Source organism: Dendrobates tinctorius, unplaced genomic scaffold, assembly GCF_039654945.1.
Source record: "Dendrobates tinctorius isolate UK_male_01 unplaced genomic scaffold, ASM3965494v1 ptg000014l, whole genome shotgun sequence".
Classification (NCBI taxonomy): domain Eukaryota; kingdom Metazoa; phylum Chordata; class Amphibia; order Anura; family Dendrobatidae; genus Dendrobates; species Dendrobates tinctorius.
In genome coordinates, this window is record NW_027361682.1 from 336,006 (window position 1) to 351,119 (window position 15,114).

General features: G+C 41.8%; 1 protein-coding gene across 5 annotated transcripts in view; it reads right to left on the reverse strand.

Annotated features, from left to right (window-relative positions):
* Positions 1-5,027: 5,027 nt before the first annotated feature.
* The window catches only part of LOC141073862 (uncharacterized), an 84,939-nt gene continuing 74,852 nt past the window's right edge, over positions 5,028-15,114 (reverse strand). For 3 of the 5 annotated variants that reach the window (XM_073561384.1, XM_073561369.1, XM_073561400.1), the window contains exon 7: positions 5,028-6,042. In XM_073561384.1, the coding sequence (XP_073417485.1) occupies positions 5,120-6,042 (923 nt within the window). In that variant the 3' untranslated portion in view covers positions 5,028-5,119. The remainder of the gene's footprint in view (positions 6,043-15,114) is intronic. The other 2 variants (XM_073561393.1, XM_073561379.1) reach the window with 1 other exon arrangement.

Genomic DNA, 15,114 nt, shown 5'->3' on the forward strand with positions numbered 1-15,114 from the left:
TTGTGTGGATAGGATCAGGGGTCTGCAATCCACTTAGTTACCAACCTCTCTGGTTTTCTGTGGCTTAACTTGGGCTTGCTCTCCTCCTCGGTAACCCAATCATTACACCAGTCCTTGGCTACACTGACTTTATTGCAAAAAGCTGAGCGGAAAAGAGCCTTTCAGGGAATCAATTTTTGGAAGGTGAGAGAGTAGGGTACTTACTATCTCTTGTTACAGCAGCTCAAAGGGATTCAACTCATATTTATAAGCTTCGCTCTCAAAATGGGGATTGGGCATTGTCTACGGGAGAGAATCTGGAGGTTCTGCTTTCATTTTATGAGACACTATACCCTTCAAAGGTTAAACCTCCGGAAGGACAAATTTCTTAAAAATGGCCATGTTGCCCACATTGTCTGAGGATGAGAGGAGGGCTCTGGATGGTCCCTGGTCACTGGATGAACTAGAAAATACTCTATCTTCTATGCCGGGTGGTAAAGCTTTAGGAGTAGATGGCCTCCCTGCAGAGGTGTATAAATGTTTTAACAAGGTATTACTCCCAAATTTGTTACAGCTATACAAACACTCTCTTGCTGCAAATTCATTACCACATCCATGAGAGAGGCAATTATTACTATTATCCTCCAAATAAAAGGCAAAGATCCTAGGCTTCCAGAGTCATATAGACCAACTTCTCTATTGAAGGTAGATATCAAAATATTAGCTAAAATATTAGCTAATAGGTTGTCAGGAATTATGTACAAAGTGATACATCCAGACCAAACTGGCTTTATGTCCAACAAATACACAGCAATTAATTTGCGCAGCCTCTTTTTGAATATGCAGCTCCCAGCGGATAACTTTGGGCATATAGTGGTGCAGTCGTTGGATGCAGCAAAATCCTTTGATAGCATAGAGTGGAGCTTTCTCTGGGAGATGCTGAAGAAAATTGGGTGCTGACCCATGTTTATATCATGAGTGCAGTTGCTATACTCCTCCCCTACAGTTAAAATCAAAGCAAACGGGGAACTGTCTCAAAGCTTCAGATTATATAGAGGCACGAGATAGGGATGTCCTCTGTCCCCATTATTGTTTTCCATTGCAATAGAACCCTTAGCGGCAGTAGAGAGGAATTCTTCTGAAGTTAGAGGATTTCAATATGGGAATATAGAAGAGAAGATTGCATTATATGCTGATGATCTACTATTTCTGAGAGACTATCGTACATCCCTGAATAGTGTAATGGATATACGTAAACAGTTTGGGCGGTTGTCAGGTCTGATTATTAATTGGGATAAATCTGTACTATTCTCCTTTTATGGCACGGTAGACCGTTCAGACATTCAGCATACCCAAACAGAGGTGGTTTCCCAGTTCAAATTCTTGGGGTTGGTAATATCGTCCCCTCTTAGAGATTATGAAAAACAGAATCTACTGCCTCTTCTAGACAAAATTAAGTGCAAAATAATAGCATGGTGTAAACTCCAACTCTCTGTAGTTGGCAGGTTAAATCTTCTTAAGATGGTGTTGATGCCTCAGATATTCTACATAATGCTCCTATTTGTCTCCCGCTATCTAGATTCCATAAGATAAACACGCTTTTCAGTGATTTGATGTGGCATAAAGGGCAGTCCAGAATAAGACTAGAAACTTTGCAGAGACCAAAAGACAATGGTGGCCTGGCACTGTCCAGTGCATGGTTATATTTTCTGGCGACTCAATCCCAACATATGAAGGGATGCAAAGAAAGTGACATGGGCAGTTCGGTCTGTAATATTATTCAAAATACTGTGGGACAAGGGCACCTTGTGGAAAGTTTAGAGGCAGGCAGGTTTGGGGGTCTCTCAGTATACCCTACATTGGACTTATTTTCCAAGGTTTGGCTTAAAATCAAACAAATAAGAGAGGTCAAACACTTATCAATGTACACACCTAATTGGAGGAATGACTTACTCTCAGAATTCGCCAAACTGAGTTCGTAAACTGGAAGAGTATGGGTATACAGGTGGTCGGCAATGAGGGGCTTAAATCCTTTGACTGTCTGCAAAAAGAGTTCCATCTACCTGATAGTTGCCTTTTTCAATACTTTCAACTCAAACACGCCTATAGAGCCCAATGTAAAGTGAAGGATCTTAAAACTTAGAGTGATGTGGTATTGGACACTATTTGCTCATAGGGAGCCACGAAGAAGGTAATATCCAGTGTCTATAACGACCTTGTCTTTGTCTTCCTTAAGAAATTTCCTCTGTTGTTTAGACAGAATTGGGAGACGTAGATTCGTGCTATCACAGATGATAAGTGGGCTTCAGTGCTGGAATAAATACCCAATCTCTCGCTTAGTGAGCCCAAATGGCTCTCACAAATCTATGTCATTCACAGAGTATACAGATCACCTGAAATGATGTTTAAAATGGGTCTTAGAAATAATTCTGGATGCCCGAGATGCGCTCAACAGGAAGCAGGAATATTGCACAAGTTATGGTCATGCCCATGTCTGCATTCATATTGGGGAGCATATCTGGTCCATATAGAGTCAGCCTATGGGTGCGTGGTGACTAGCATTCCTCTCACCTGCATACTGGGATATGTAGATGAACTATGTACTGTTGAGACTGGGAAATTTTCCATAGCTCGATTAATATACATGGCTTGAAAACTGATTGCTAAAAACTGGATTTCTGCAACTCCATCGACAGTTTATTAATCAAGTTGAGTCCCTCGTATCGTTGGAAAAAGGGGCATACTTCAAAAGGGATATAAGTAAATATTTTGATAAATTATGGGGTCCCTGGCTTGGAGGTGACCAGTGATCAGACTCGATAGGATCTTGTTAGATGTGTGTCAGTTGCAATGGAATCACTACACATTGCCTTTACAAATGCCAATCGGCTGTGTGCCTTTCAATTTGGCTGGTCTTGACCGGCCTGATGTATTCTGTTTTGCATGGTCGTACAGTGGGTACGGAAAGTATTCAGACCCCTTTAAATTTTTCACTTTTTATTTTATTGCAGCCATTTGGTAAATTCAAAAAAGTTCAATTTTTTCTCATTAATGTACACTCTGCACCTCATTCTTGACTGAAAAAAAACAGAAATGTCACATGGTCAAAAGTATTCAGACCCTTTCACCAAGCCACATATATTTGTCACTTCCCTGATTGAATTGATGCGTTTCAAGAATCTGTGACAATTTAAGATAAACATCGACAAATCTAATTCATTGAATGTCTTTCTACCCCTACAATTAGTGAACTCTAAATTCCAACTTTCCCATTAAATGGCCCCCAGGTAACAATACCAACCATCTGTGCATTGATGTTCCCTCAGATCTCGAGGCTATTGTCGCTCAACTTTAAATTTTCTTTCTCCCGGTCTAAGTTGGATCTTAATTCCTGGAACCGGAGAGAATTCTTTGGAAGAGTCAATGTTTGTAAGATAACAGTTCTACTTAGGCTGTTATACCTGCTGAAATCCATCCCGATGTATATATCTTCCTCGTTTTGGGTTAAAATTCAACGTTGTTATATTCTTCTTTTTCGCTATCAAACCGTCCAAGAATCCAGTATAATATTATACCCTACCCTGGGTGTGTTGGTTTACCTAATTACCGCTGATATAATCTAGCATCAGCCCATGCAACGATCCTCGATTTGGTGAATCGCATTAAGTCAATAATTTGGATCCGCATTGCACAGATTTGCTCAGTGTCGGTATTCTCTTTTCCATAGACTTGGACCCTTGTGGTGCATAACAATATTTCAGTATCATACAGCATCAGGCAGACACTAAAGACTATATATACACCAAGTGCGAGATGTTTTGGCTGATTAGAGGGGACCATTGATGCCTATAACTGTTCACTCTAGATTTCCACCTGACGATTCTGCAAATTCCTTCCTACCCGGCTCCAAAAATATGTCCTTACCTACATACCAAGTATCTCTGTTTGGTACGCTCTTACTCCTTTTTACTATCCAAGGTGACTGTCCTCAGAGGATATGTCATAATCTTGAATACATGCAACTTCAACACTGTTACTTTTCACTCGACAATCATCTAAAATTTGTCTGCCCATTATCTCCTTTGAAAATGTTGTGTATCGCCCCCCCCCCCCCCCCCCCCCCCGATACCCTGCGCAAGACATCTTCGGTATCTACAAATTTTTGACAGACATGATCTGAAAAACTTTCCCCCATTTTGCAAGGCTTGAGAGACTGCGCTCCTAAGAACATTTAGAAACGCTGGAATCAATGCTTTTTCATCTCCTGCAAATCGGTTATAGCCCTTAAATTACAAGAAACAAGATATAAAAGTTCCCCACCGCTTTGCATAAATGGTTCCCTGAAATCTCTAGTCTATGTCGGCGTTGCGGGGTGCGTCAGGAGACAATGTCACATATATGGTGGTCTTGCCCACCTCTAGGAGCTTCCTGGGATGGGGTAATCAGAGTTATTAAAACGGTGATGGGAGTAACAGTACCTAGGACACCAGTGGCTACATTGTTATACATGTTTTCTATGCCAAACAGGTGTATAAGAAAATCATTATTAAAAGGCATCTACTTTAGGCAGCCAAAACATTAATACCACATAACTGGAATTCAGTTGCCCCCCCCCTTCTTTAGATGAATAGTTTGTAGAGATGGCTAGAATCCATGCTATGGGAAAGCTGATAGCCCAAACACAAGAAGAGACAGTTACAACCGCTACTAAATGGTTTCACTGGGAAACCTTTCCCTATTTTCCACTCTACCAAACTATCCCAAGGTGCCTTATAGTTTGTACCTTGTTTGCACTCCCATAGACCAACAAATAGTGGAACACTTTCCCACCAATCAATATCCTTACACCCTGATTGTAATATAATCTACACTATAAAGTGTTGACTATAACCAATGATTTGGTTTTTTGTCTCCTTACTTCCCATGCTTGAAGCGTCTTGTTTATCTATACACTACATCAGTTTCATGATATTTGTACCATGATGACGCCTCTTTATTCATATGTTTTGATTCTTTATGTAATGAAGTCTATATATCGCTTTTTTCAGTTTATCCTCTTACAGACTTTAATTTTCTGTTTATTGTTATGTTATGCTGATACAAAATCAAAAAACTTTGACTCTGTAAACAAAGTAAACAGCTACTTTCCTGAGTGAGTTTTTAGATGTTTAAGAAGATTTGTTTTCCGAGTAAAACATTTCCCACATTCTGAACATGAAAACGGCTTCTCCCCTGTGTGTATCATCTGATGTCTAACAAGACAAGATTTCGCTGTAAAACATTTCCCACATTCTAAACATGAAAATGGGGTCTGCTCTGTGTGTACTATTTGATGTGTAGCAAGACTTGATTTATATGTAAAAGATTTCCCACATTTTGAACAAGAAAATGGTTTCTCCCCTGTGTGAATTCTCTGATGTGCAACAAGACTTGCTTTCTCTGTAAAACATTTCCCACATTCTGAACAAAAAAAAGGCTTTTCCCCTGTGTGAATTCTCTGATGAATCACAAAACTTGATTTGTGTGTAAAACATTTCTCGCATTCTGAACAAGAAAATGGCTTCTCCCCTGTGTGAATTCTCTGATGAATCACAAAACTTGATTTGTGTGTAAAACATATCCCACATTCTGAACATGAAAATGGCTTCTCCCTTGTGTGATTTTTGTGATGTCTAGCAAGATGTGCTTTTGTTTTAAAACATTTCCCACATTCTGAACATGAAAATGGCTTCTCCCCTGTGTGAGTTTTTAGATGTGCAACAAGATTTTTTTTCCGATTAAAACATTTCCCACATTCTGAACATGAAAATGGCTTCTCCCCTATGTGAGCTATTTCATGTTCAACAGCCCTTCTGTGACTTTTGATTTGCATATTTGTCTTTGATGTAGCAGAGAAAAAGACCTGATGAAAAGGATCAGATAACAGATTTTTTCTGAAAACGTCTTGAGATGTATCTGGTATAATGACATGTTCTTCACAAGTATCGGGTATGATACCAAGATTGTCTGCTGAAAATTCTGAGATTATCAGACGTCCCTCTGAGCTCCTGGTACAATCATCTGCTGAAAATAAAATAGATTTTAGTAACATTGCATTGGAATTATACTATTTATATTATATACTTTACATTATTTCCATGCAAACTGTAGTACAATAAAATTATTGACAGACTACGACAATAGAACATTGTCTATGGAACTGATGGGAATAACTGAGCACAGCGCTCAGCAGAGCTATATAAATGGAGAGAGCACAGGCCGAGCTTGCAAAGCCCTGTTCTGAGAATCTCTATGGGCCCAGTGGTTGAATCTCCCAGTGGTTAGCAAGTTATCATCGATCCAATGCATCACACATACAGTGGGGGAAAAAAGTATTTAGTCAGCCACCAATTGTGAAAGTTCTCCCACTTAAAAAGATGAGAGATGACTGTAATTAACATCATAGGTAGATCACAACTATGAGAGTCAAAATGAGACAACAAATCCAGAAAATCACCTTGCCTGATTTGGCAAGATTTATTTTGCAAATTATGGTGGAAAATAAGTATTTGGTCATTAACAAAAGTTCATCAATATTTTTTATTATATATCCTTTGTTGGCCATAACAGAGGTCAAACCTTTTCTGTAAGTCTTCACAAGGTTTGCAAACACTGTTGGTGGTATGTTGGCCCACTCCTCCATGCAGATCTCCTCTAGAGCAGTGATGCTTTCGGCCTGTCGCTGGGCAACATGGACTTTCAAATCCCTCCAAAGGTTTTTTTTATGGGATTTGAGATCTGGAGACTGGCTAGGCCACTCTAGGACCTTCATATGCTTCTTACGAAGCCACTCTTTTGTTGCCCTGGTGGTGTGCTTGGAATCATTATCATGCTGAAAGACCCATCCACGTTTCATCTTCAATGCTCTTGCTGATGGAAGGAGGTTTGAACTCAAAATCTCACGATACATGGCCCCATTCATTCTTTCATGTACACGGATTAGTTGTCCTGGTCCCTTGGCAGAGAAATACCCCCAAAGCATGATGTTGCCACCCCCATGCTTCACAGTAGGTATGGTGTTTTTTGGATGCAACTCAGCATTCTGTCTCCTCCAAACACGACGAGTTTTGTTTCTACCAAATAGTTGTACTTTAGTTTCATCAGACCATATGACATTCTCCCAATACTCTTCTGGATAATCCAAATGTTCTCTAGCAAACTTCAGATGGGTTCGGACATGTACTGGCTTAAGTAGGGGACACGTCTGGCACTGCAGGATCTGTGTCCCTGGCGGCGTAGTGTGTTACTGATGGTAGCCTTTGTTACGGTGGTCCTAGCTCTATGCCGGTCATTCACTAGGTCCCCCCGTGTGGTTTTGGGATTTTTGCTCACCGTTCTTGTGATCATTTTGACCCCACGGGGTGAGATGTTGCGTGGAGCTCCAGATCGAGTGAGACTATCAGTGGTCGCGTATGTCTATGTGTCTATGTATGTCTTGTGGGTCTATCAGTGATCAAAATGAACCAATAGGAAAAATTTCCTATTGTTGGCGGGTGCTGGCCGTCTGATCTCGGCGGGCGCACTGCGCATACGCCCATTTTCTCCCGGAAGATGCCGGCGGCAGGGGGACTTTACGGGAGGGATGAAGGGACAATGACGGCACTGGGGGTGTGGAATCGGGGGACCCTATTTCTCTCTCCTCTGATATGCAATCACATCAGAGCAGAGAGAAATTAAATGGAAAAATCAGACTTTTTTTTTGCGGTCGCTGTTATACCATTAATAATGGCAATCGCAACACCGGGGTTGGTAAAAACATACCAGAATCATGTTCCTTGGGGTAGCCGAGACCCCGAAGAAATTCTGACTCTGGGGGGCGCTATACCCTTATTCCTCAGCGACGTTAAAAAGCAGCACTGTGATTAAAGTACCCTTAACTGCCACCGTTAAAAGGCGTATTGGCAGTTAAGGGGTTAAATAACACAAGAACCCCTTTAACCCAATGATTGGATAGAACCAGACCTATTATTTTGCCTGGCCGCACATCACCAACTCAGGGAATGAAGTATTAATCACACCTAATTAACACCACTAACTTTTTGCAGGACCTACGCCTGCAATTAACCCTGGCCTATCACCGAAGCCACCATACTGTGATAGTGTCTTCCAACCAAAGACCATGACCACCTGACTCGCCTCTAACCCAAACCTATCCCCCTGTCCCACCACCAACACATCGCTTGTTCAATGCCATTCCTTAGTCCTAACATCCACAAATATGTCCCAAAAGCATTGAGATGAACCCCATGCACCCTAATATGTTCCCCCAAAGGTGTTTCCAACTCCCTGTGCTGCACAACAATACCCCCGTTTCTTGCCACAAAACACACCAACACCTTATTCACTTTTTTCTGCGTTTTGTTGATCTGAACAACGGACCTTGCATACCTCCACATGAGACGTGCCACACTATAAGTAGTCCTGGATATTCTGACCGCAATCTTAAAATGTCAAATTTAATATCCCTAATGAACTCTCGAGATGAACGTACTCCCACGTCGTTTCCGCCAACATGCAACACGAGAATAGCCGGAGGACGATCGATTCAGCTATGACACCTCTGGAAGGACCTTCCCAAACGTCATGCCACGAATTCCAATCCATCTGACTAACACCCGAGCTGTCGACCAACCAGACAAACATCCGCCCGCAACACATCACAAAAAACATATGAATGTCCAAATATCCACACTAAGCATGAACCTACAGCAAAACAATCAAAACAACCGTTAGTGCCATTAGCGCAAATGCCCCATTCCTTCTTACGCCATCAAATTCGGATGGATATATAGCCTAAAACGCGATGAACCCCACCACACAATGGGACAAACCATCTCCTCACCCAAACCCCAACGAGACGCCTCTGCTGCCGCTCCAATGCTAAAAGAATTCGACCCATATTCACCAGGCTTCTCCCCAACCTGCACCAAACACTCCTTGAACAATGTTATAAACTGATATTTTGACAGGGAAGAACTATTCCCGTGCCTCAAAAATGTCCCCAGACAATCACCCCTATCATTCAAAAACTGTCTTACTCCCTGGACAGAACGAGTCACCTGTTCTAGAATTGCATACAACATAACCAAGTTAACACGCCCCACTTGATCCGTTTTTGATCCGACATAAAAACATATTTACCCAGTCCTCTAACAGACAAACATCATTCAACAACAACCCACCTGCCACCGACTTGGACGGACTAACCAGCTCACTGATCCGAAATGCCTCTTAAAAAGCTAAAATAAAAGCAGGAGTGAATAACCTTACCTTATATTCTGAAAACAAACTGACCTTAAACAACTTATCTAACAAATAAAAGGAAACCAGTTGCCTTTTATCCCGACTGAACACCTCTCTTCGATAAGCTCTCATTGCCTGTCTCACAAAGAAATCTTTTGTTACATCACTTGTCCCTTGTAATTTAAACAAGAATGCTAACGCCATCAATCTTTGCCCCACTGCCGACTTAGCATCCATGGTCAGTACCAATAACAAACTGTCCTCGTAACTTGACCCAGCTCACACATTAGCGCCACACTCCACCCACTTAAAAAAATTTTTTTTATATCTGATCCACGTGGCTACAGTTACTAACATAGTAACATAGTTATTAAGGTTGAAGGAAGACTTTAGGTCCATCTAGTTCAACCCATATCCTATCCTAACTTGCCCTAACATGTTGATCCAGAGGAAGGCAAAAAAAAACCCATGTAGCAAACAGTAAGCTTCACATTGGGGAGAAAATTCCTTCCGGACTCCACATACGGCAATCAGACTAGCTCCCTGGATCAACGCAATATTAAGGAAACTAGTGTGTATACCCTGTAATATTATACTTTTCAAGAAAGGCATCCAGTCCCTTCTTAAATTTTAGTAGGGAATCACTCATTACAACATCATATGGCAGAGAGTTCCATAGTCTCACTGCTCTTACAGTAAAGAATCCGCATCTGTGAGTATGCTTAAACCTTCTTTCCTCCAGGCATAGAGGATGCCCCCTTGTCCCCGTCACAGGTCTAAGAGTAAAAAGATCATTAGAAAGGTCTTTGTATTGTCCCCGCATATATTTATACATTGTAATAAGATCACCCCTAAGCCTTCGATTCTCCAAACTAAATAACCCCAAGTGTAATAACCTGTCTTCGTATTGCAGACCCCCTAGTTCCCTAATAACCTTGGCCGCTCTTCTCTGCACCCGCTCCAGTTCAGCTATGTCTTTCTTATACACCGGAGACCAGAACTGTACACAGTATTCTAAGTGTGGTCGCACTAGTGACTTATATAGAGGTAAAATTATGTTCTCCTCATGAGCATCTATGCCTCAATGCATCTCATTATTTTATTTGCCTTTGCAGCAGCTGCCTGACACTAGCCACTAAATGTGAGTTTGTCGTCCACCCATACACCTAGGTCTTTTTCAGTGACAGTTTTGCCCAGTGTTTTACAATTAAGCACATAATTATACATCTTGTTCATTCTACCCAAGTGCATGACCTTACATTTATCCCCATTAAAGCTCAGTTGCCATTTATCAGCCCAAGCTTCTAGTTTACATAAATCCTCCTGCAATATAAAATTGTCCTCCTCTGTATTGATTAGCCTGCAGAGTTTAGTGTCATCTGCAAATATTGAAATTCTACTCTCTATGCCCCCTACAAGGTCATTAATAAATATGTTAAAAAGCGGGCCCAAAACTGACCCCTGTGGTACCCCACTGCTAACCGTGACCGTCCGAGTGTGCTCCATTAATAACAACCCTTGTTTCCTATCCCTGAGCCAGCTCTTAACCCACCTACATATATTTTCCCCTATCCCTATTGTTCTCATTTTATGTATCAACAGCTTTTGAAAAGTCCAAGTACACCACGTCCACTGCATTCCCATGGTCCAGTCCTGAACTTATCTCTTCATAAAAACTTATCAGATTAGTCTGACAGGAACGGTCCCTTGTAAACCTATGTTGATATTGGGTCATGAGGTTATTCTTCTTCAGATACTCCAGTATAGTATCTCTTAGAAAACCCTCCAGGATTTTACCCACAGTTGAGGTTAAACTTACTGGCCTATAATTTCCAAGTTCAGTTTTTGTCCCCTTTTTGAATATTGGCACCACATTTGCTATACGCCAGTCCTGTGGTACAGACCCTGTTATTATGGAATCTTTAAAGATTAGAAATAATGGTCTATCTATGACTGTGCTTAATTCCTGCAGTACTCGGGGGTGTATCCCATCCGGGCCCGGGGATTTGTCAATTTTAGTGATTTTTAGACGCCGCCGTACTTCCTGCTGGGTTAAGCGGGTGACATTTAATGGAGAATTTTTATCCCTGATCATGTTATCCGTCATGGGATTTTCTTGTGTAAATACTGTTGAAAAAAAGTCATTTAGCATATTGGCTTTTTCCTCATCCACCCAGACTATTTTTAAGGGGGCCAACACTATCATTTTTTAGTTTCTTACTTTTTATGTAGTTAAAGAATATTTTGGGATTATTTTACTTTCTCTGGCAATAAGTCTCTCTGTCTCAATCTTTGCTGTCTTGATTTGCTTTTTACAGAATTGATTTAATCTTCTGTATTTATTTAATGCCTCATCACTACCTACTTGCTTTAATTCTCTAAATGCTTTCTTTTTGTCCCTTATTGCGCCCCTTACAGCTCTATTTATCCACAGTGGTTTCCTATTTCTAGCATGTTTATTCCCATACGGTATATATTGTGCACAGGTCCTATTCAGGATGCTAATAAACGCCTCCCATTTTCTTTGTGTATTTTTATGTCTCAGGATATTGTCCCAGTTAATTGCACCAAGATCATCTCTCATCCGTTGGAAATTTGCTTTCCTGAAGTTTAGTGTCCTTGTAACCCCTCTACTACACATCTTATTAAAGGATACATGAAAACTTATTAATTTGTGATCACTATTACCCAAGTGACCCTCAACCCTTACATTTGATATGCAGTCTGGCCTGTTGGTTAATATTAGGTCTAACAGTGCCCCCCCTCTTGATGGGTCCTGAACCAGTTGTGAAAGGTAAAAATTGTCTCTCATAGTTGTCAAAAACCAATTACCTTTGCTGGAACTGCAGGTTTCGGTTCCCCAATGTATTTCAGGGTAGTTGAAGTCCCCCATAATAATGACTTCTCCTTGAGTCGCAGCTTCATCTTTGCTTTATGAGGATATTCTCTGTTGCTTCCATTATTTTTGGAGACTTATAACAAACCCCCTATCAGTAAATTATTATTTTTTCCCCCTCCCCTTATCTCCACCCACAGGGACTCTACATTTTCATTAGATTCATATATATTATCACGAAGGATGGGTTTTAAGAATGATTTTACATATACACACACGCTTCCCCCTCGTTTATTTGTACGGTCATTTCTGAACAGACTATAGCCCTGTAAATTAACCGCCCAGTCATGGCTCTCGTCCAGCCATGTCTCAGATATCCTCACCATGTCATAATTATGTTCCAACAACATTAACTCCAATTCCTCCATTTTGTTGGCAAGGCTTTTGGCATTAGTATACATGCACTTTATGTATCTCTCTGTACCTCTATTCTTTCTTAAATTATTAACTGTTCTAACCCCACCCCCCCATGCCACCCCCACCCCCAATTTCATTATTTGTGCCCAGGTCTCTATCTGCACTGTCTTCCCCTCCTATAAAAGGAATACCCTCCCCCGTCCCTAGTTTAAATACTCCTCCAACCTTCTAGCCATTTTCTCCCCCCAGCATAGCTGCACCCTCCCCATTGAGGTGCAGCCCGTCCCTAGCGTAGAACCTGTAGCCAACTGAGAAGTCGGCCCAGTTCTGCAGGAACCCAAACCCCTCCTTGCTACACCAATTCCTGAGCCACTTATTAACCTCCCTAATCTCCCGTTGCCTCTCTGGCGTGGCATGTGGTACAGGAAGTATTTCCGAAAATACCACCTTGGAGGTCCTTGTTTTAAGCTTACAGCCTAATTCCCTGAAATCATCTTTAAGGACCTTCCACCTACCTCTAACTTTGTCATTGGTTCCAATGTGCACCATGACCGCTGGATGCTCACCAGCCCCTCCTAGTAATCTGTCAACCCGATCAGCGGTGTCGGACTCGAGCGCCAGGTAGGCAGCACACCGTCCGACGATCCCAGTCTTTGTGACAGATTGCCCCATCTGTTCCCCTAATAATTGAGTCTCCCACTACCAGAACCTGTCTGGCCTGCCCTGCTCTCCTATTTCCCCCCTTACATAGTAACATAGTTTTGAAGGCTGAAGTAAGACCTTATGTCCATCTAGTTCAGCCTATTTTTAGTGCAGCTGTTCTGCATTGTTGATCCTGGGGAAGGCAAAAAACCCACAGAGTAGAAGCCAATTTTCTCCATAGGGAAAAAACTCCTTCCCCTAAGCTGGGTCAACCATCTACCTATAATATTCTGTTATTCGTAACCTTCTATACTGTTACTCACAAGAAAAGCATCTATTCCTTTCTTAAATTCATTCAGTGAGTTGGCCATCATCACTTCTTCAGGAAGAGAATTCCAGAGCCTCACTGCTCTTACCGTGAATAACCCTCTTCTATGCTGGTGCAGAAATTGTCTTTCCTCCAAACGAAGAGAATGCCCCCTTGTTCTTGTCACAGTCCTTGGTACAAACGGTTCATTGGAGAGATCTCTGTATTGCCTTCTGATATACTTGTACATATATATTAAGTCTCCCCTAAGTCTTCTCTTTTCTAGAGTAAATAGACCTAATTTTGATAACCTTTCTGGGTATTGTAGTGAACCAACTCCATTTATCATTTTAGTAGCCCGCCTTTGAACCCTTTCAAGTTCAGTAATGTCTTTCTTGAGCACCGGCGTCCAAAATTGCACACAATACTCCAAGTGTGGTCTGACGAGTGATTTGTACAGAGGGAGAATTATGTTTTCATCTCGTGTCCCCAGACCTCTTCTAATGCATCCCATGACCCTATTTGCTTTGATGGCAGCTGCCTGACACTGGGCACTCCAATTTACAGTAGCTTCTTATTGACTAAGATGCCTAAGTCTTTTTCCATGTCTGATTTCCCCAGCACTTTCCCATTTAGTAAGTAATTATAGGATCTGTTTCTCCTTCCCATGTGCATAACCTTACACTTATCTGTGTTAAACCTCATTTGCCATTTTTCAGCCCAATTCTCCAATTTACTCAAATCTGTCTGTAGTTGCAAACTGTCCTCCTTTGTGTTAACTACCTTACATAGTTTTGTATCATCTGCAAATACTGATATTTTACTGTGTAAGCCATCCACTAGATCATTAATAAATATATTAAATAGTAGGGGGCCCAATACAGAACCCCGTGGTACCCCACTAGTAACCCTGGCCCAATCTGAGTATGCACCATTAATAACCACTCTTTGTTTTCTATCACTAAGCCAGCTACCTACCCATCTACACACATTTTCCCCTAGCCCAAGATTTCTCATCTTACTTACCAATCTTTTATGTCAAATGCTTTAGGCTAAGTGCACACGTACCGGACCTCTGGCGGAAATTACCGCGAGAATTCCGGAATTCCATTCCGCGGGAAAATCGCATTTTAAATTCCCGCGATTTTCCCGTGGAAAAACTAGCATTTTGCAAGCGTAATTAGCTTGCAAAATGCTAGCGTTTTCCAAGCGATCTGTAGCATCGCTTGGAGAACTGATTGACAGGTTGGTCACACTCATCAAACACAGTGTTTGACGAGTGTGACCAACTTTTTACTACTGAGGCCGCCTATGTGGCATCAGTAGAAAGAGATAGAATGTAAAAAAAAAAAAAAATGGTGTTATTCTTACCTTCCGACGTCCTGCGCAGGCGTTCCCAGTAATCCTTTGCGAAAATGCCCGCGATGGCGTCTGTTCTCGCGGGATCGCGACGTCTCGCGGTCATTCGCGCAAATGACCGCGAGACTTCGCGATCCCGCGAGAACGGACGTCATCGCGGGCATTTTCGCAAAGGATTACTGGGAACGGAAGCGTGGAGAGAGGCGGGAAGACTGCGCGGGACGCCGGAAGGTAATGTGATAAAACACTCAGGGATCGCCTTTGCTGGGGTCAAAGGTCACGTGCATTCAGC